The sequence below is a fragment of the Squalius cephalus genome (genome assembly GCF_949319135.1).
Source record: "Squalius cephalus genome assembly, chromosome: 15".
Taxonomy (NCBI): Eukaryota; Metazoa; Chordata; class Actinopteri; order Cypriniformes; family Leuciscidae; genus Squalius; species Squalius cephalus.
In genome coordinates this window covers 14467506-14489043 of record NC_137136.1, presented here as the reverse complement: position 1 = coordinate 14489043, position 21538 = coordinate 14467506, and the positions used below count along the sequence as shown (strand labels likewise).

At 37.9% G+C, this 21538-nt stretch overlaps 2 protein-coding genes across 2 annotated transcripts; both read right to left on the bottom strand.

The window, feature by feature from the left end:
- Window positions 1-555: 555 nt before the first annotated feature.
- LOC307172879 (semaphorin-7A) lies at window positions 556-13857 on the bottom strand. Its single transcript, XM_079895587.1, has 14 exons — window positions 13644-13857; window positions 11386-11525; window positions 10981-11037; window positions 10249-10344; window positions 8310-8406; window positions 7651-7758; window positions 6832-6971; window positions 6578-6753; window positions 6103-6211; window positions 5719-5920; window positions 5209-5324; window positions 4809-4981; window positions 4651-4706; window positions 556-3526 (listed from the first exon to the last, which is right to left on the bottom strand). Exons 1-14 carry the CDS (start codon window positions 13720-13722, stop codon window positions 3180-3182), a joined length of 1896 nt encoding a protein of 631 aa, XP_079751713.1. The 5' UTR covers window positions 13723-13857; the 3' UTR covers window positions 556-3179.
- Window positions 13858-17192: 3335 nt separating this feature from the next.
- On the bottom strand, window positions 17193-19971 carry lingo4b (leucine rich repeat and Ig domain containing 4b). The gene is made up of 2 exons (XM_079895588.1): window positions 19888-19971; window positions 17193-19136 (listed from the first exon to the last, which is right to left on the bottom strand). The coding sequence occupies exon 2, from the start codon at window positions 19122-19124 to the stop codon at window positions 17310-17312; it is 1815 nt and encodes a 604-aa protein (XP_079751714.1). The 5' UTR covers window positions 19125-19136; window positions 19888-19971; the 3' UTR covers window positions 17193-17309.
- Window positions 19972-21538: the final 1567 nt, after the last annotated feature.

The window sequence follows — 21538 nt, the reverse complement described above, 5'->3', positions numbered from 1 at the left end:
TTTAATCAAAGTCTGAAAAGTTACTTCCGGTCTGGAATGGCGTTACTTCTCTGATGATGTAGGTTTGACGGCTTGAGTTGGGAAACACTTAACCACTCCCCTCAAACCGTTAGTCTGCTATGAGTGAGAGATGGAGAGGAGGAGCGCTAGAGTAAAACCCTGCCCTCTGTTCAATATTCCTTTTCACTGGGAAATACGTCACAACACTGGAGAAAAGTCGTTTGCAACTTCCGGTTCACGCGGACTTTAATGTGTGTTTAATAAAGAAATACTAAACCTTATATAAATTTGCTTTTCACAATCGAAACCATCTTGCCATGTTTACCATTTAAATAAAAAAAGATCATTCTGTTGTGTTTTGGTGATTAAACCAATATTCACATTAGACTACATTTCATAATTTTGAGGGAATGGTTTGATGAAAAGCAACATTTACAACCACAATAGCGCAAACTGCACAATAGCAAGTTTGTTCAATACATATATCTTTACAAAAAAGAACACTGATGAACAATCAAAACCATAAATACAGTAGATATTTTTGTTATTTATTTTAATGCACATATTCAGGGAAACATTTAATGTATAATTATACGTTTCTGTATTTTACAATGTCTTCAACCCCTTTAGAAAAACAAAATTGCTGACTTTTGGTAACCAGTTATAAATATGAATTATTAAGTGCAAGCTAACACAACTGCAAGATGCTTTGAGCAGTAAACCGTGCTGAGCGTCCCTACATGAGAAAACACTCCCTGCCACAAGTCTCGGGCAAAAAACACAATGCATAGCAAATGACAGACAATATAAACACAGTGGCCTCGCAACACCAGTTACAGAGTAAAAAACGAATAAAAAAAATAAACATGTAACAGTTGTTTACAGTATTGATTTTGTGTGATGTACATAAGACCCTGTGTCATTTACACTGCCGAAAGTAATTTAGTGTGTGTGTGTGTGTGTCTAGATTCTGCTATACGTGTCTCAGAAAGGTAAACGTTTGGCTTTGAAGCACAGTGGAAAAGTTAGAAAAGCTCTCTGATGAAAATGACACAACATTGGTTTGGCACTAGAACGTTCCTGCATTTAGTGCAGTGTAGCACATTAGGCCAAGAGACAGAGGTACGAGTACACAGAGAGGGCAACAGTGCTGTGGCATTCAGCATGCAAACAGAAAGTTAGCACACGCTAGCATAAGTAATGTGTAAAGCAACTCTGCAGTCAGTCCCTGGACTATTTACATGGCTTGTATGAAACTTTTTAAATATCTCGTGATGCCCAAACATCAACCCAGAGATCCATATGGAAGTACAAAACAAACTTTTGATTAGATTGGCATATTATGTCACCAGTAGAGCAAGAAACAGAATGGCACAAGACGTAACTACAAATAAAAAAAAATAGTCCATCTTCTGAAAACACAATGCACTTCTGGTTAATTAGTAATCAATTCATTCATAACACCATTGTTTCACTCCTGCTCCCAAAATACAGTGTGGAAAGAACAAGGTTAAAGACAAATTTGGCATTTGGGGTCAGTTGCTCTGAGAGAGAGAGAGAGAGAAAGAAACAAAAATAGTGGTGAGGTGCATGTGTGCGTGTTAGAGGTGCAGATGACAATTAGAGACTATTATGCGCTAGTTAGAAAGTTCTTGTATGAGCATCTTATTTTTCCCTTTCTGTAATGTGTATAAGATAAAGTTTTATCGCTGAAGTGATGATCAAATAAAATATGACGTAAAATGGTGACAGATTTACACTCAGAACACCTTAGTGCAGAATGACTGTTTAGATCCATCAGGAATGCTTTCTATTCCCATAGGCAGCAATGGTGAAAAACAGCATATGCAGAGCATTACAATTAAAACAACATTATAATTAAGCCTCTTTACACTGCAACTGCAAAATGCAACTCCATATCACATGTACTGAAGCGTATTTGAACGCAAAATGTAAAAATGTCATGAGCATGAAAATTACAGGCATCAAGGATGCAAGAGAGTTTATGTCTGTTAAACACAGTGACATACCGAGATAAACTAGGTTTTATGGATTCTGGTTATTCTTCCTGTTCACACTGAGCAAAAGCAGTTGAATCTGTATTGGTTTTGTATCGGTATCGTTTTTGCAGTTCACATTTCTAGTAGTGACTGATACGTGATTTCAAACTTCTCAAACAGGCACAAACAAATCAGCTGTATGTACTCCTGAAATCATGCTGAAATAACATTCTGTGTCAGGTGGAAAGACAAAGCCAGCAGATTCTGCAGGTTCTGCTCAGTTTGCAGGTTGTGCTTAGGATGTGACCCTTACAGCTTAAAGGGACTCATCCTTGTTTTAAGGCTTCAGAACTGTTCTAATGGCACACAATGGAAAAAAAAAAAGATTCTATAACAGCATATTCATGTTTCAGCTTTTGTACCTCAGTAATTCTACATACCAACGAAAAAGTAACACTTTAAAATAAGGTTCAATTTGGTTAAATCATTAGGTAACGTGAATTAACAATGATCAGTGCACATTAAATTAATTTAATGTTAATTTCTTACACTAATATATTTTTAGCATTTCAAGCTGTATTATGAACAAACATGAATTTACATTGAACACGTGTTAAATGTTAAACAGCTGTAAATTAACATTAACCTAGTTAACAAAATACTGTAAAAAAAAATTGTTAATTGTTAGTTCATGATACCCAATGCATCAACTAAAGTAATTGAACCTTTCTATAAAGTGTTAACGAGAAAACTAAAGAACTGATCTGGATTCCATGTCTAAGTGTAGTTAGCAAAGCAGTCTTCTGAAACATCTGAAAGATGGCACTAACATTTTGCAAGCAATGTACACATCTCATGTATTAGATATTTGAATATACAGTATATAAGTCTAAATGTTTGCGTTTAGGCTGATGGGCATGAAACGGTACACTTACATAAGTTCATGTAATACATAACACTGCTGTTTGGTATGATAAAGCATTTAGCAAAATGAGACAATTTCAGGCATTTTCTCGGCCCTTCAAAGAAAAGAATTGCTCCGAATAAGAAACAAGAAACACAGTTTATATAGAGACCAGCTGCTCCCCTGCAGTTTAGTTGGACCGGTCTAGGTACTCATGCTCTGCTGACCTTAGCATAAAACTCGTTTTCCTTCCGACCCCTCAGGATTCACTGGATCTACAGGAGCCAGTGTGCCGCGGCAGCCAGCAGCAGAGCCGACCCCAGGGTGGAGGCTAGCGAGGTGGAGAGGAGTCCACCGTTGAACACTAGCTTGTAGGACACCACCTCCTGTTGCAGACCGTTCTCCTCCGCCAGACAGCGGAACACACCCTCCTTCAGAGGCAGGTCAGGGGTGGGTGCCAGCACACAGGAGGAGCCAGAGATGGTGCAAGGATATTCCTTGATGCATTTGTCTTTCTCCCAGCGGTAAGTGGCATGGTAGGATCGCACTGGGCACGGTAGCAGGACCGGTCCATCTTTATCCACTAAAACTTGTTTGGGGATGGTGCTAGGTGCCTTATGAGCTGTATCCCACAATTATAGGAAACATTTTAGTATATTTGAAACCATTTTTAATAAAAATACTTGGTAACACTTTATTTTAGAGTGTCCTTGTTACGTTACGTGTACTTACCTTAGTAATAACAGTAAATTATGCATAATTACATGCAACTAACCCTCAACCAAATCCTAATCCTACCCTAACCTTATAGTAAGTACATGTAGTTACTTAATATTACTCAGTACTTTTTAATTTAATTACACTGTAACAATGACACCTTAAAATAAAGTGTAACCAAATACGTTTATTTTATATATACACTACTGGTTAAAAGTTTGGGGTCAGTAAGATTTGTAATGTTTTTATGTCTCTTATGCTTGCCAAGGCTGCATTTATTTGATCAAAGATACAGTGAAACAGTAATATTGTGAAATATTTTTACAATTCCAAGTAACTGTGTTCTATTTTAATAGATTTTAAAATGTAATTTATTCCTGTGCTGGCAAAGCTGAATTTTCATCAGTCCTTACTCCAGTCTTCAGTGTCACATGATCCTTCGGAAATCATTCTAATATGCTGATTTGGTGCTCAAGAAACATTTCTTATTATTTCCAATGTCGAAAACTGTTGTGCTGATTAATATTTATGTGGAAATGGAAATAAATATTGTTTTGTTTCAGGATTCACTGATGAGTAGAAAGTTCAGCATTTATTTGAAAAATATTTTTTTGTAACAATGTAAAAATATTAATTTATTTTATATTATAAATTAATATATATATATATATATATATATTGCAGACATGATACTACTATTAATGTTTGTCTCTTCTGAACACAGAACACTTCTTAACTATTATTACAGGGTTACAAATAGGCTACTTTTTTTTTTTTATTCTTAGGGGTTTAATTGTTTGTCTATACAGTATCTTGTAAAAAGAAAAATTCACTGGCATTAAATACTGTTAAGTCAGTGAATTCCAGAAAAAAAAAATTATATGGCAAGTGATATGAATAAAAAAACTATATTTAGAAAACAATGCAAAAATGGGTTTCATTGGGAAGAAGAAGCTGAAACTGTGCCACAAAGGGTTCAGAGATACAACAAGAAAAATGGCACCTTTAAAAGTCTCAAAGACAATTTACCTGGAGCATCGCCGCAGACCGAGGCACTGGAGTGGTCAAGGGTCTGAATAAGGGTCCTGATTTCAAAATAGTGAGAAAAAAAATAATTGAAACTTAGGTTACTTCGTCAGGAAAAACAGTAATGCATCATTGTGTGATATTTGTGAGTGCATATGTACCCAGTGCTAATATTGTAGTTTGCTGGTATTGCAGTACACTTCCTCTTGGACTTGTCCCACGCACAATATGGATCTCGAGAAAGGATGCATTCCCGGCAGCCTACTCCGTAGCGACCACAGTCAGCCAGGGGGATGCGCTGCACTTCAAGCTCTGTGCCAATATAGAGATGACCCTGGTAAAAAGCAGAATTCAGAGGTGAAAGGTGCCATCTGGATCCTATCAAACTCTATTTTAAATATCTATGTGAACAGCCTTTGAATTACTCTCTCACTGTATTGTGCAAATAGATATTCAAAGCTATATATAATTATATTTCAGTGGAATAATATGTCCTACCACTGCAGGCTAAAATTGGCCTGTTTTAGTGTGAGTTCACATAATTAAAATGTGGGTCTGTACCTTTTTAGAGTCAATTGCCATGTTAATGATGGGACTATCATCGTGGAATAAAGAATACTGTGCTATGATAAAGGCTCCTTCTATGGCATGGAGCACCTTCAGCACTTTACCCTTTTCTGTATAGGAGACACAGGAAAAATAGCATTAGAAAAGATAGAAAAACAATAACAGAATGAGAATAAATTATATGGGGTGCAAGAAGTTGGTGTAAAATTTAATATTTGTCAATATCAGAGATTTGCTTTTACCGGTATCACTCAGTATTTCTGATTTCTGCTACTTGTACATTTGCAGCCATCTAACACTTAATCTTCAAAAATACTAATAAATGAATATCACTGTTAAATATTATCTTTAGCAATTTTCATTTTCATACTGTATTATAATGTTGTGATGCCTAATTTCACTTGTACCATTTTGGTTTAAAATGTTTTATTCTTTCTTTATTTAGGCGAAATAGAGTTTTTCGCCTAATATTGCCCCCCCCCCCCCCCCCATAATTCAGAATACCTGTGCCCAGATAAATGACACTGTAGTGTTCATCATTGACTGCCAAGACTGTGTCTGCCACAAGATGTGTGAAGTGGTCATGAGCTGGCAGTTCCAGAGGAGTTTCGTCAACCGGGTAGATCATATCCTCAATCTCAGGGTGATCCTTGATCACAGTCAGGATCTTCTGGTTATGAGCCTGAGTGTTGTTCCTGAAAGCACACTGAATAAAGGCGAACCACACAAATGAAAAATTAGCTTGTGCCTTCGTGTTATGAAATTGTAGGATAGTATTTTATCGATACATTCAAAGTTAATTTAATAAATGTTTTATGTAATATGTATAACAAAATGAATCTGTTGGCACATAATTATGCCTTTGGTTGATGTTTCGGTGTGCTGTACCGTTCCAGGACGAGGGGCCGCTAAAGGCGAGTTGTAGCCCTTCAGTTTGGATGTAGAAAAGGCTCTGTCAATGTCTTCAATGGAGTATGCACACACTACAGTGGTGTTCCTGTAAAAAGACATAAACATGAAAAACAGATTTTAATCAAGTATGGATATTCATTCTGAGATCTGTTAAAGATTACATTTATCAGTGTAAAGAAATAATGAATGTTTTAAAAGATTAGCTTTCAGTAAATGTTAATGTAAAAATAGGGGAAATGAGCATGCACAATTAAATATCCAACTGATAAATTGAAAAACAGAAAAAAGAAATGTAATATTGATCAATATGGTTTATATAAAAGAAAGCTTGAAGTAAGCACAACTGACAATGTTTTTATCAGTGTTTTGAGTGATTTATTTTTTGTGGTGAATAATGAAGTCTTGCCAAAGGCATTATCCAACTGCATGATGATGTCAAATGTCTTCCTACCAGGCATTGGAGAAGAGGCCATATATCAACCCAGTGCGGAGATGAGAGGCCAGAACGAAGGCCTGTTTGAAGTTGTTGTACTGCACAGGAGTTCCAGCTTTCCCACACATCACACGTGCCTTCAGGAATGTGGTCCAGGAGTTTGGCAGCACATTCTGAAGCCCTCCCTCATCAACCTGAGCCACAGATGCAAAGGTTATCAGAAGTCCTCACAGCAGTGTATCTGAAGCAGGAATGGATTAAGAGCGTGTTACCATGCAGACTCGTCCTATCCGAGCCCTGTAAGGCTCTTCATCTAGACTGGCTGTACTGTTGACCTCACTGAAGAAGAAATAGATCTCATCTTTGAGTTTCTCTTTGTGTGGTATCACAGCGGCTCCTGCAAACTGGGGATCTGGGAGAGAGGGTGAGAGCAGATTTATTATTTCCAGACTCTTTGTGTTGTATATAAAGAATTAGTTTTTGAACCTTTATCTTAGTTGAAATATTTTTTTTGATGTTTAAAATAAATTTAAGTAAGCCATTCATGAGATTATATATATATATAGTGTTTATAAATAATTAATAATTTCCATGAATGACAGATTAAGATTTCTACATTATCACAAAAATTATATATATTTCAAACAAATGTTGTTCTTAAAAAAAAAAAAAAAAAAATTCATGGTTTCCACAAAAATATGAAGCATTAGAACCATTTTCAACATTGATAATAATAAGGATAAATTTTTCAGGATAAATCAACATATTAGACTTCTGAGGGATCATGTGACACTGAAGACCGGAGTAATGGCTGATGAAAATTCAGCTTTACCATCACAGTCAGGAATAAATTATATGTTAAAACAGAATTTTTTTTTATTTTAAATTGTAATAATATTCCACAATATTACTGTGTTTACATAAGGGACTTGTTTTGAAAACATTTAAAAAATCTCTCTTTTTTAAAACTTTTGGTCAGGTTTTTAAACAAACTCTGTTTTAAGCTGACATACTGTAGCATCCAATTAGCTCAGTCCATCAAGACAATCTCCAAACTGCTAATGCAGTATAGATAACAACAGTCAACTCACTCTGTAGCCATTTATTCTCTGACTTCAGCTGTTTTTTGGAGCCATATGTGCGACGGATAGAGCCGGTCTGTCCTGCAACCGCTGACAGAGCAGAGTACAGATTCCCATCTAAATAAGGAGAGAGATAAGTATATCCATCAGTCAAACCTCGGTGACTACAGTCCTGTCAAATCAAAGATTCTCAAACTTTGATTTAAATTTAGCAATGTTTGCAATACTTTGATACTCAAAGTAAAAAAGAGGGCTGCAACTCACTGCGAACTACTTCCTTCTGACTGACAGATGGAGACATTGTTGAGACATGCATTTTCTTTCAGAATCAGTGTTGACCTTTCAGCTCTGCTAACTTACATGGCATATGAAATACTCAACTTTGTATCTGACATTTAAAACACTAAAGAAAAGGGCAAGATATATTTTTGTCATATACTGCAGGGAGTGTTGATCTTTTTGAAATTTGTTCTTTTACATTTCCTCTGATACACACTGTATTTTCACAGAGATCTGACAAGACTTGAAGCTTTGAGCATGTCACATTACAGTCTGCTCGACTTCAGAAACAAATACCTATTCAAATGAAAGAACTAAATAAAAAATATGAACAAAACATTCTCTCCCGCATTATCTCCTTCCTCCATTCCTCTCCTCTCTCTATTTACCTGCTGACAGACTGATGGAGCGCTGAGAAGGGAAAGGTGCCAAGATGTTAGCCGCTACTGTTTCCGCCGGCATTTCTGTCAGTACACTGTCATTTACCTGGATGAGAGAGATGATGTGATTATTTAGTCATTTTCAGGCTTTTGTTAAACAGCAGTGACACTGTAGCACAAATCATACCACTTTTTAGCAGAACACTTTTTTTTTAACATAATATTATTCATCCACTGAATGTGTGTCCCACATTTCAGGATGTCAAACGCACATTTTATTGTACTACTTTCAGTTCTGTCACTTTAATCTAAGCGCCGTCTCTCATGTTGATTCGGTTATAAATCACACCCACGCCAGAGACACACAAAGGTTATAAAAATGTTCACAATAATACAGAAGTGGTTAAATAAACAGCCTGGATTTTGTCAAAGCAGCTGAGCTCAGAAGGAAAACTGGTCTTATTTCCTTCGCTTTCTCATGTAACCACAGAAAATGCTAAAGCGAATGAAATAGATTATGAGTAATATTTGATAAGTGTCTTCGCAACATCATTTATTATTTAAAATAAACCCGACTGTTTCTGCAATTTTAGGCCCTTTTTTTCCAAATGGCATACTTCATCTGCACTTTCAGTCTTGTTGACCTGCAATGGCTGCCATGTGCACATGTCCATTAAGTTCATGAGACCGCAGGTGTCCCATTTGTTATTTTACGTTTTAGTATGGTGCTTACGAGCGCCCCCTTTGCAGTCAATATGCGCCCTCGATGCCGAGCCCACACTGAAGCGAGCGAGTGTTTAGGGTGCCATTTGGAACAGGGCCTTAGACTGTATAGCCGCTTTCCGACCAAGTAGTTACAGGAACTTAGTTATAGGAACTGTCCACTTCTAAACAGTTCTAGGAACTACTCTCTCCCAAACTCGGGTTTGCTGTTTGCGTTCGCACTGGCCAAGTGGCCATAGGAACTGGTAGGAGTGAGTGACGCAAGCACGGCGACTTTTATTTTGACGGAGCGACGGACCTTTATTTTGGCGGCGCTGAGAACGCCAGCGCAAACAATGCTCGCATTCTCTGTGTTCATTAGTTAGCGATCTGTCTAACATGTTATTAGATAGAACTGTTATAGAAAGTAGACATTATATGAAAAAAAGGTTATTAGCCTATGCCGTGTGGTTGATGTCCTGTGTTGCAAGCTGAGCAGAAATACATAACCATGTTTGACTTGGTCCCCTCAGAGTTGCGTTGGATTTTCTCTTCAGCATAAAGGTTTAGATGCCCATCTATCACTGTTTTCCATGTTTGTATAGTTAGTTTATGGAGTAAATATATAGGCTATAATCTGTGTGTTTACATTATAGCTGTTTTAAAAATGGCGGGTGCGTTCGGTCATCAGCGTACACTAAACGTCACGGGTAGTTCCTATAGTGCTGGTTTAGACCTATTTTTTTACAGTCTATGGTTTAGACCACAGGTGTCAAACTCAGTTCCTGGAGGGCCACAGCCCTACACAGTTTTGTTCCAACCCTGCTTCAACACACACACACCTGCAGTTTTCAAATAAGCCTGAAGGACTTGATTAGCTGATCAGGTGTGTTTAATTAGGGTTGAAGCTAAACTCTGCAGGGCTGTGGCCCTCCAGGAACTGAGTTTGACACCCCTGGTTTAGACCCTACTCTGAAGTAGGACCTAAATTAGTTCCTACAAATGGAGTTCCTAGAACTAAAATCGTTCCTAGTCGGCGTGTTCGGACCGCAGGAACATCCGGGTACTTTAGCCAATAGTTCTAGGAACTGTGAAAAGGTTCCTCCGGTCGGAAAGCGGCTCTTAAAAATTATCAAAGAGGAACATGTCCTAATCTTAAACACTTTTGTGGTTTGCTTACAGATGGAGTTTAAACTGCTTCTGGATTGTGAGAGTTGCATATACAATGGCAGGTAAGGCATCTTACCAGGAGATAACATTTAGGAGAACCCGCTGTTGTCCCACACACCACGAATGAATCACCGACTTTCTCAATTACTGAGATGAAATTATCACACTCTTGCTATAGAAAGATAAAAAAACACGATATGCGTCAATGCAAAACATACAGACATCATATATTATAAATTATAGAAAGAATATAGTTGCTAAATACAGCATGCCATCTAATTGTGGGCTTGGAGAGGCTCTTTCCTTTTCCTTTTTCTATACTAATTGCATTTGTAACTTCAGCATAAACACCCCAACAACTATCTTTATTTCGATTTTAAAGAAGCCCGTCACTCATGTGTTGGCCTTCTGTCTGTGCCATTACCCTTAAAAAATAGCCTCATTCAGTCAACTCTGAGTGATGACCTGCTCAGCATGGATGACTATTTCTGTAGATGTTGAACCAGGGCAGTGAATCCAGCCAGGCTGAGGAGCGTCTGAGAAATACGCTCATAAATGTTCTGATTAAAGTCATTTTCAGAATTCACTATTTATTATAATCCAGCTTAACCTGATGTGTGTAATTCACACAGTGGATTTATGAGAAATGGATAACTGGACACATTGTGTCACTTCTCGTGCACAGTAAGATATGTGAGTGGATTGAATCGCACGGTTTAAATGAGTTAAGATAATCCTTTTCTTTGCTTGAAATGCCAACCATTTTGAGGTCTGAACTGACTGAATATTGTGGGTTTGTCTCTCTTACCTTCCATGCTGATGAGAGACACTTCGCTTTTGCATTCTCATCCATTACCACAGGGATCTGTGAGCACATCAACACCATTACTAATCATGCAGCCTTGCATACATAATAATGTAGGAATGAATTGTTCTCATTCATTTTACAGCTACTGTATATTCTATAATTACAATGAGAAAACAGAACATAAAATGTTATGGCTATAGTAAAATGATAAGAAGCTATAACTATCCCCTTTTGCAAAGAAAAGCTTGCTTTTATGCAACCACAAGTATTACCTCCATTATAAGACATTGTTCTGCTCCATAAATACCACAGTTTTGCTACTTGCCGAGTACCAGCTATCTAGGTCAGGATTTAGAGCAGTGATAGATCTACTTTAGCTCCAGGTTATGGTGTCATCCTCCCTACCTGCTTGTCATGCACTCCTTTATCACTGAAGCTGAGCTTATAGATGACCCCTTGGCCCCCCACATACAGGACATCAGTTTCCTGTTGGTGGTAAACCGTCGTGTAGTTCTCCGGTTTCATGAAGCGAAACCGAGGGGATTCTAAAGACAAATGAAATGCAGAAATGCAGTGTATAAACAGGGATTTGGACATTTGCATGTTGTATATGTTCACATATTGCACAAATGAATAATGTACATCTACTAAATCAGTGGTTCTCAGCGGGTGGGTTGCAATTAAAAAATTGGCCACACGGAAAAAACAATACAAATAACAAAATTAGCCATGAAAAATGTGTATATTTAGGATATAGCAAACGCGAAATAATAAAAAATAAAGGCTTCTTCTTAAATGAGCCACTGAAAATTCAATAAATGCTTCCTCTATCTTTTGTTGTTGAGATCACAGGCTGTGCATCCAGACTCTATAGAGTTTTGGTCCAAATCATCACTTGGTTTTATAGTAAAAGTTCAGTATAACATTGGTCATCACATTTTTGCTGTTGTGTGCATTAACAAAACTGTCAATTTTCCTTTTAGACTGTTCTATAGAAATCATTTTGCATATTGTTGGACCTGTGCTTTTGTTAAATGTTATGTTAAATATTATATCATATTATTTAAATGCTATCACTTGATTTTCACAGTAAGATCTGGGTTTTAGAGCAAAACCAGTTGAGAATACAGATCTTAAATGATTAGCTTAAATGCCTTAGCCGCTAATGTGGGCGTTTTTCATTATACCCAAATGGAGAATACAGTCAAATGTGGTTGTCAGGGGTAACCGTAAAATTAAAACTGTTTTGTAATTTGAAAGAATTGTTTCATTATATAAAGCGGAGCTTCGCGATTATTTCATAAAACTAACACGTTGCAACAGGTGTTTGTCTCGGTCTGCGCTGGTAGATTTCAGCACAATCAATAACTGGCTATTCGAAGTGGGGGCTGAAGAGGTCGAAAAAGCCTGCAGACCAGTCTGAGCCGGTTTCTATTTGCATATACAGCTCTCGTTTTCCATAACACTTTAGTTCATCGGAGAATTTGTCTCCCGATCGCATCCTTGGTGAAGACGTGCGCTGAATTGAAGAGGTCGCTGTCCGCGGTGCTGAAGCGGGCGGTCAAGACCAACAAGCTCAATGGTGTCTTATATTGGGCTATCACGGTTTCTCATATTATGTGTATTTGTGAGAGGTTTTAGTATCCCGTAACACTGAGGGGATGGCCGTGAGACATGTTGATGTTTTTAAACAAATACTTGACCCATACCGTTTGTATCGACATAGAAGTCTGTGAACGTGCTTGGAATAAATTATAAAGGTGGGTTTCGTGGAATTTTCCATCCATGGGCTATCCTGCAAATGCGAGTGTGTTTTTCCCTGGATCGCATGTTGTACCCTGTGTTTTGGAAATGCATCAGTTGCTGCAGTGCCATCATTCCCGTTAGCTCACACACCTGCATTGCAGCTCTGTAGATTGCGTCCTATGCTTTTCTTAAAACAAACCCACTTGCTGCGTATTCTACAGGAAAATTGCTTCAAAACAGCAATGACATTCAATGCATTTACAAGTTTAAAAAGGTCGTTTCAGAAAATTACTTATTCAGTAGCCTCCAGGAAGATTCAGGCGCTTGTTTACTACAGACCACTCGCTCTTGACCAACCCATACACCATTAACATATCTTCAGGAGATGTTACTATGACTACACAGGCAAAAATCTTTCCAGCATCATTGTATGAACCATCAGTTATACTTAATAGGCTGCATAGGCTATATGTTGGCATCGGCACTATACGCTTCATTTTTATACAACGTCAGTAACTAAAGCACTGTATTTTTTTTTCATTGTAGTCTAGGCTTGTGTACTCTTAACCATGATTAATATCACACATACGTCATGATGTGAAGTCATGACGTGCATGTGAGCCTCAATTGTTTTTTTGTTTTCAAAACAGCAATGTAAAGCAATCAGTGCCTCATCTTAGCTTGCCTCAATTTACTAACATTGTGATTTGATTTTTTTTTCTTTCTTTTTTTTTTTTTTCTTTCTACTTCCAGACTTAATACGCAGCATTTTTTTCTTGAGGGGAAAATAAGATTTGTAATTTCTGCTTCAGTAAGGATAAACATGACATCAGTACATGAGAACGAGAAAATTCCAGACCTCTCCACAGAATCCGTAGCAGAATTAAACTATATCATTGAAGAAAATAAAGCCTTACCCATCACGGTAAATTTCAGCCGGGGTGATTTTTCGGCCAAAACCACAGAGAACAGAGTCGCCAGTATGAGTAGATTCATGTTGCTGAGTGATGCTTTAATTAGAGTGACGACACGTTAAAATAAGCCTTGTCTCAGATAAGGATGGTGTTGTTTTGCCTGAAGTGTGTGTGATAAGCGGGCGCTGCCGTGTCCCTCAGACCTCTGTGAGAATCTGAGCGGTAATTGCCTTCACGTCACACCTTCTGAAAGAGAGAGAAAAGGGCGAACGGACATGCGCTCACGCGGATTGACAACCACGCAGCGAGCTAAACACTTTATGTATTAGTTTAAAGCATTTTAATTAATGCGTAGACATTCCACTTTAATACACTTCAGTTTGTAGATCTCATAGATGTATACATATTATAATTTACATTTAGACAGGGGTGTTGCTAACATTATAAAATGTAAACATTTAGAAATGTTTATAGGGCCAATGTCCCCCCATTTCTGGGGAGATGTTAAATACCCAATATTTTAACCTTCACAAAAAAAATAAGTTAATGGCAGTTTAAAGAATATAAAGATATATCTGAGAGAGAGAGAGAGAGAGAGAGAGAGAGAGAGAGAGAGATGTGCGTGCTGCGTCTGTTTGTGCAGTAGTGTGTGTGTGTGTGTGTGTGTGTGTGCTTCAATGAAAGCAGCGCATTAATATAGAATGGTGGTTTGACTGACTGGAACTACCTGTGTATTACACTATTTGAACGCACACCTCCCAGCCAATCACAATCGAGTATTCTGACAGACAATGGTGTGTATATATATTATATAATATGTGTAATAATAATCATTATCTTGCAGTAATTGCCATAAGTTTGTCAAATATGGATATATTTGTAAGAATCTAAGAATCTTATATAATGAAATTTGTAACAAAGTAGGCCATTAGCAATACCATGGCTCCTCCATTTTCCTGATTGTGGGAACTGTTGTTACAGATGCTTTTAAGATACATGTGATACACTGTCCGAGTAATCTATTATCTGTTTTTTTCAGTGAACTGTTAAATTTGCTTTGTCAGTTCTTGACAGAATCAGCTATAAGAATCTGCTCACTCTGCATCTTGCCCATGTTATTGTCCTATTCATCAGGTTAATCAATACTTTTGGAGCTCAGACAAGCCAATGCTCACTGCATCAGTAGCAGAGTGGGCCAGGAAACATATTTACATTCTTCCATTCATTGTAGAATATTTGGCACCACAAAATCTCTTACATTTATCACAAGATCAAATTATGTCTGTGTAAACTGACATCAATTTGAAAGCTTCTGGTGCAGTTTTGTATAGTACAGACTATTGTCTCTTTTATATGTCTTTCTTTGGCTCCAGCTAGTGGCCAAAAGGCATAAGTGCCATATTTTGGTCAAAGTGGTGGCACAAATAAGTCCTCACATCAGAGTACAGAACAGGAAGATCGGAACATACTGTACAATAAATTTATGAGTGCGCGCACACACACACACTTTTATATCTGTGCAGTATGTTTATTACTTTTTATTGTGTGTATATATATTACAAAAACGTGACAACATTCTCATCTTAATAAAATGATTATTTAACTTTATTATTATTTAGTTTAGTTGTAGTTTAATTGCAACGCATTTTTATTTGATCATAGTACCCCCGTAGCCAGACAGACCTATATAACAGATTGAGACATCTAGAGGTAATCCTAAAGGGTTTAAACCACTGGTCATACACGTGATTATCATCTTTTTTTTCTGGGTTATTCTGGGCAACAGCAGAAATTATTTACTCTCACTCTCTCGCTCTCTTTCTCTCTCTCTCAGCAGAATCCTGTTAAAGCTTGAGAACTGTCTGTCCAAAAAAACGACAGCCTGACTAAAACCACTGCGAGTTCCCCGTCTCTTCCTGTGCTCTCAGACAATAATCCGTCATCAGTGTAATAAAACATACCCAATTTGACTGAATGAATGGCATAAATTCTGTAAAATCAAAACATTAATCGTAGGTAATCAGATGAGAGGCAGCAGGAGACAATTATTTCTCCGTTTAACAAACAAGACAGTGACTGATGCAGATAATGATGCAGATTCTTCTCTCTTACATCTCATGTCATTTATCCTCCACAATCAGATGAGCTAAAGAAAAACTGCAGCCACTCAAGGTTATAGGTGCTGCACTGATGAAACAGATGGAGCTTACATCTGGACAATTTTACACTGCATGCACCAGAGTAACAAAGGGATATGATCACAGTATCTAAATTGTCTTTCAGGACTCAGAAATTTACCTAGAAATGTACTTGAATTTTTAATGAGGAGGTTTAAAATGGAACCCTGTGGAGAGAAAATAGTGAGACAAGATGGTTTTCTGAACAGGCAGACTTGCATAGTCTTTAATGGTCCAATGCAAAATATTATAACTTACAAATGCATTAGCAAAAACATCAAAATGTGGAAATATAACTTATATACATTACATAAATTGCAAAGCATCTTAGGTAAATAACCATGTGTGTGTGCAATCATGACATAGCCATTTGTGCATAGCCATAAGAGTCACTGGCATGGCATAACATCACTTGATGATGTTTATTTAAAAAAAAAAAAATGAAAAAAAGAAGAAGCATAAAAGACATTTCTGAATGACCTTGCAAAGTTTTTGTAATCTTACTGCAACCTATAAATATAACATCTGTAATGTACAATATCACACACAATATATAATACAGCAGTCCATTTCAATAACTTATCGTCCATTTAAAATCCTTAACTTTTAAAAAATTATTATTAGTTAAATTCATTTATTTCCTGTTGCAATGTTTTAATTTCTACAAACTACAATAGATGTTAATAGGCTGTTAAGACATATATAGATCTATGGGTTTTTTTCAGTCTTTTGCATATACATTTATGCAACAATATTACAATTTCTAAAACTGCATTGTAACTGTTGTGAAATGCATCATCGCATGGCGTGTTCTGGTTTCATTTGGCAGTGAAATGAATATCTCTAAAGGCTAACTGTGCCTGAGGCCTTACAAAAGAAGAGATTTGATTCATTATACTAAGAGCTGTGAGCCTAAAAAAATGACAAACCAAATCGAGGGCACACCAAAATAATATCCAACAGTTGCTTAGTTATTTATTAGTCACTATACTATGTGTGATTGTGTGTGTATATATATATATATAATTTCTTAGTAAATAAATGTAGTTAAATTTTTAAAACTATTTTACTATTAATAATAGTTATATCAAGTAAGTATTTTATTAATTATTATTATTATTAATATTTTATAAAAAAGAATTATTACTATCGGACAGTAAGAAAATTTGTTTGTTGTTTATCTTCAGACTTTGGAATTGCTCAAGCCACGATACTACCTTACTTATCTTAAATTTGATAATAATCTAACTTTTCAGCTAAAATATTATTAAAAAAGAGAAGTTAAACCTACTTACATTAATGTCAAAATATGAATGAGATTATTATAAAGATAAGTTACTATACTGTACCTATTTACATGAAAGTCAATCAGGCTTGCAAAATATGTTATCATAAGGCTTTGTACCTTGCTGTGATGGCAAGCTGCAACTTACTACAGTTTTAAAGGCTCAACTAATTGTTGTTACCATGACCAAATATTCTCTATTCCAGCTCAAATAAGCTTCATTGTGAATCTCCCAGTGTCCCCACCATCTCCACCTCCACCCATGGATGAACGTGGCACAAAGTCTATAGTGGCGGTGTGTTTTATCTGTCCTTTGCTCTGACTCCAGAAGAACATAAACACGAAACAGATCGCCACAGAGCTGAGGAAAGAGAGGAATCCCATGGTGGTAGCAATGATGAGAGTTTTAGCATCAAATGGGTAAGGACTTGACACTCGTGTGGAGGAGTTAGTAGAAGGAGGCAATGAAGTTTCCATCCATCCCTCGTCTGAGAAATACGATGCGGTGCGGTTTTGTGGGAGCCCCTCCACTTGCAGACTCACAGAGATGCTGTCGTTCCCCGCCGCATTAGCTGCAGCGCACAGATACGTTCCACTGTCTTGTACTTGGGCATAACGCACTTCTAAACTTCCATTAGCAAGCACTCGTACTCTCCCGACAGAGCTAAGTGCAGTCTGCTGGGCTGACAGCCAGGTAATAGAAGGCGACGGATAGCCCTCGGCTCTGCAGTCAAACCGTATGCTCACGCCCTCCAACACACTCGCATCCTGCAGCTGGCGGTCCACAATCTGCGCTCGTCTGCACGTAAATATAACCGGAAGATCAGCCTCGGAAAAGTCACGAAATGCCTTCTTGTGCTGATTCTGAGCCGAACAGGTGGGTTGGCGGCCGTCGAAATCCAGTCTCCGACGTCGTCGCACAACCCAGAGTAGCCTGCAGTCACAGGCCAACGGGTTTCTGTCCAGCCGCAGTGTCTGCAAGTTCCCTACCGAGTGGAAGACACTTTCTTCCAATGTCGTCAGACGATTCGAGGACACATTGAGCAGACGAAAGTGGACCAGACCCCTGAAGGCAGCTGGCTCAATACGTAGCAGGCTCCCACCTACCAGGTGCAACTCTTGCAGCCGCAGAAGCTCCCCCAGCAAGTTGCCTTGTATGGAGGTGATGGGGTTGTAGGACAGGTCGAGGTACCGCAGGTAAGCGAGATGGCGCAGTGGAGCGTAAGGTACAGAGCTAAGGTTACAGTTGCTTAAAACTAAAGTGGTAAGGTTGAGACCAACCAGGCTGTTGCTATGTAACGTCTCGAGAGAAGGCCAGTGGAGGATCTGCAACGTGCGCAGCTGGTGTAGTCGGCGAAAGGCATTGTTGGGCAACACGCTTATGGTCAGCTTGCGCAGCCGCAGCTTGGTCAAGCTCTGAAGTTGCGACAGAGCCTCAGTGGGGATGGAGGTCAGATTGCTGCGGTCCACGTTCAGCTCCTTCAGCGCCTGCAGCCCAACAAAAGCCCGCTGCGAGATAAACACCAGGTCGTTTTCTCCTGCATCGAGCTGCTGTAAGTTAGTCATGTCCCGGAATGTGTAATCCAGGAAAACCAGGATCTCATTCTCACTGATGTCCAGACGTTGAAGGTTGGAGAGGCCGGAGAAGACCCCGACCGGGAGGATCTTCAGGCGGTTGTTCTTTATCCTCAAGTATCGCAGGTTCTTCAGCCCCTGAAATGTTTCCACCTCAATCATGGAGATGATGTTCTCACTCAGGTCCAGGTCCTCAAGCTTTGACAGGCCGGAGAACTGACGCCTAGCCAGCGTTTTCAGTTGGTTTCTTGAAAGGTCTAAGCGTTTGGCATTGTTGGGTAACCCCTCAGGCACACCCGTCAGGTGTCTTGAGGAGCAGTTGGCCTCCAACGTGTCACGGTAACAAGTGCATTTCTGCGGGCAGGTGAGGTCAGCAGCTGATAGGTTTAGGCACCACAGCAGCAGGACTGTCCATGCGCCTCGCTGGCCACACAGATCCATGAACATCTTACCTCCTTCCTGCAAAAAAGAAAATGACATATAACTGTGTCCACAATAAGGAAAAATCTTTTTAAAATCATAACGTCAAGTTGTAATCTGTGTATTCTTGTTGGTTTTAATGGGGTTTTGAAAAACCTTTTGAATCACTGAAGAAGTTTAGGAAAGGAATACTTGATGGTCACACAAGTCATTAAATTGAAAAAAAAAATGTAATCATTGAATTAATTCGCTATTTTCACAAATCTATCTTCTTAACTGTTAATAAGTATTGAATGAGTTTTGTTAAAATATTTTCTCTAAGAATGAATAGCAATAGATTATATAAGGTTTTCTTTTCAAGAATTTCATTATTTTAATTAGGCTTTTTTTCATCACGTTTTATTACCCTAACATATCTGACTTTATCTCTCCCCAAAATATCAGTTAATTTTAATTCAGAAATTGAAAATATGCTCATCATAGAAGAGAAGTAATTGTATGTATGAGATGCATTTGCATAATATGTTTATTTTTGAATTTTTTAATCATGTTTTTTTTAATAAATCAATAGATATCAAAAAAACTAAATGAAAATGAGTGTTTTGTTATTGACCCAAAATGCATCTTGATCAATTACAACGGAACAGTACTATTGTAAGTATTACTTAGTATTATTCTGCATCTAAAATAAGCATTTTCAAGAGCTATAGATGTAAAATTATTGAATTAGAAGACAAACGTTGCTGCTTTACCCATAACTCATATTTTTTATTTGTCTAGTTATACTTACCAAGGGACTTTTGTTGTGCCAGTTCTCATAACCAGATATTTTCAGGATGGTATCTATGTTGGGCTCAGTGTTCGCTGGAGATGCATGTAGTCACATTTAGACGTTACTTCGCACTTCCAAAAGCCTAAAGCAGAGAGAAGAGAAAAAACAGCACAAAATATTGAGACTGATTTATGATGATTTGTGCTAACAATCTCTTTAATCCTCTGCTTTTAGACAGACCGACTGATCCAGACACAACTGAGGTTGTAGAACAGCTTTTCATCCATTCCTGATGAAGGACAGCGGTGGAACATTCTAGACATGTTTTTGTACGAGACAGCAAAATGTATGTGTGTGATTTAAATGCACACTCATTTGGGAAATGTAACGATTCGGTGTGGCTTAACACGCACGCCGCACGGCACAATGAGATTCAAGGAAATAGTATTTAATAAACTCAACAATCACTTCAGGAAAACCACAGGAGATGTAACAAGTCTAGCCACACTTAAACATAAACGTAAACGAGACCGAACACTGAACAGAAAGAACTGTGGCAAAACGGGAACAAATAACTGACTGAATACAAAACTAAACAGACCTAAACATAACCCTGACAGTAAATAAAAATGATGAGACAGGTGACAGCTGCACGGTAACATGCTTATTTCAGTCCAGCCCTCTGCATTTACATCTCTTGAGGGTCTGATGTGAGAGGACAGGTGTGTGCAGGGCACTTTCACTATAGTCCAGCTTAACCTCATGTCACAGGGTGCAGGTGCAGAGACCTAGACACAAATTAGGAATTACCCACTCAGCATGGACAGACGTTGACTCTGCTTCAGTTTAATGGACTGAGCTGAGCCAAACGACCCATCAGAGCCCAGAGAAAAACACTGGACTGCACAATAATATATGAATTCAACATGCAGTCTAAATCAAGAGTAATTCATTATCTGAACATACATGCACTGAATTAAGGTAAAACTGCACTGTAAAAAATAAAAAGGAAACAAAATATTATAGCAATGTGGGTTTTGAGAGAACCTTACACACCTAGGATTTTTAGCTTTGTACTGAAAAAGGAAATCAAGGCAACGTGATGGATTGAGATGAGAATGAGATTTGTTCTTTCAATAAGTGCAATTATCCTCAGTAATTTAGCCTATTTGGATTTGTTTGTTCACTGAACGTTAAATGTCAATAAGCAGCACAAGAATTTTTTATTTATCTTTATCATGCACAGTTTTTATTCATGAATCACCTCTAAAGGGAAAGACAGCTTGCGAGTCTTTGCCTCGGAAAACATTTTGCATCATAAAGATGCTTCAATTTATTATATACAACCTCAATACTTCACACATACACCTCAGTAAAGGTAACAATTAACAAAATACTTAAAGGGATAGTTCACCCAAAAATGAAAATGTTGTCATCATTTACTCTCCATCAAGTTGTTCTAAACATGTATGAGTTTCTTATGTTGAACACAAAAGTAGAATGTGGGTAACCAAACAGCTGCTGGTCCCCATTGATTTCCATAGTATGAAAAAAATATATATACTATGGAAGTCAAAGGGGACCAGAAAATGCTTGGTTCTTCAAAATATCTTCTTGGTGTTTAACAGAAGAAAGAAAGTCTTACAGGTTTAGAATTACTTGAAAGGTG

Coding starts and splice junctions, on each gene's coding strand:
- LOC307172879 (XM_079895587.1), bottom strand. CDS start 13,722: ATGAATCTACTCATACTGGCGACTCTGTTCTCTGTGGTTTTGGCCGAA. Junction 8,407..10,248: donor CTCCTAAATGTTATCTCCTG/GTAAGATGCCTT, acceptor TCTCTCATCCAG/GTAAATGACAGTGTACTGAC. Junction 7,759..8,309: donor CTCCATCAGTCTGTCAGCAG/GTAAATAGAGAG, acceptor CTCCTTATTTAG/ATGGGAATCTGTACTCTGCT.
- lingo4b (XM_079895588.1), bottom strand. CDS start 19,124: ATGTTCATGGATCTGTGTGGCCAGCGAGGCGCATGGACAGTCCTGCTG.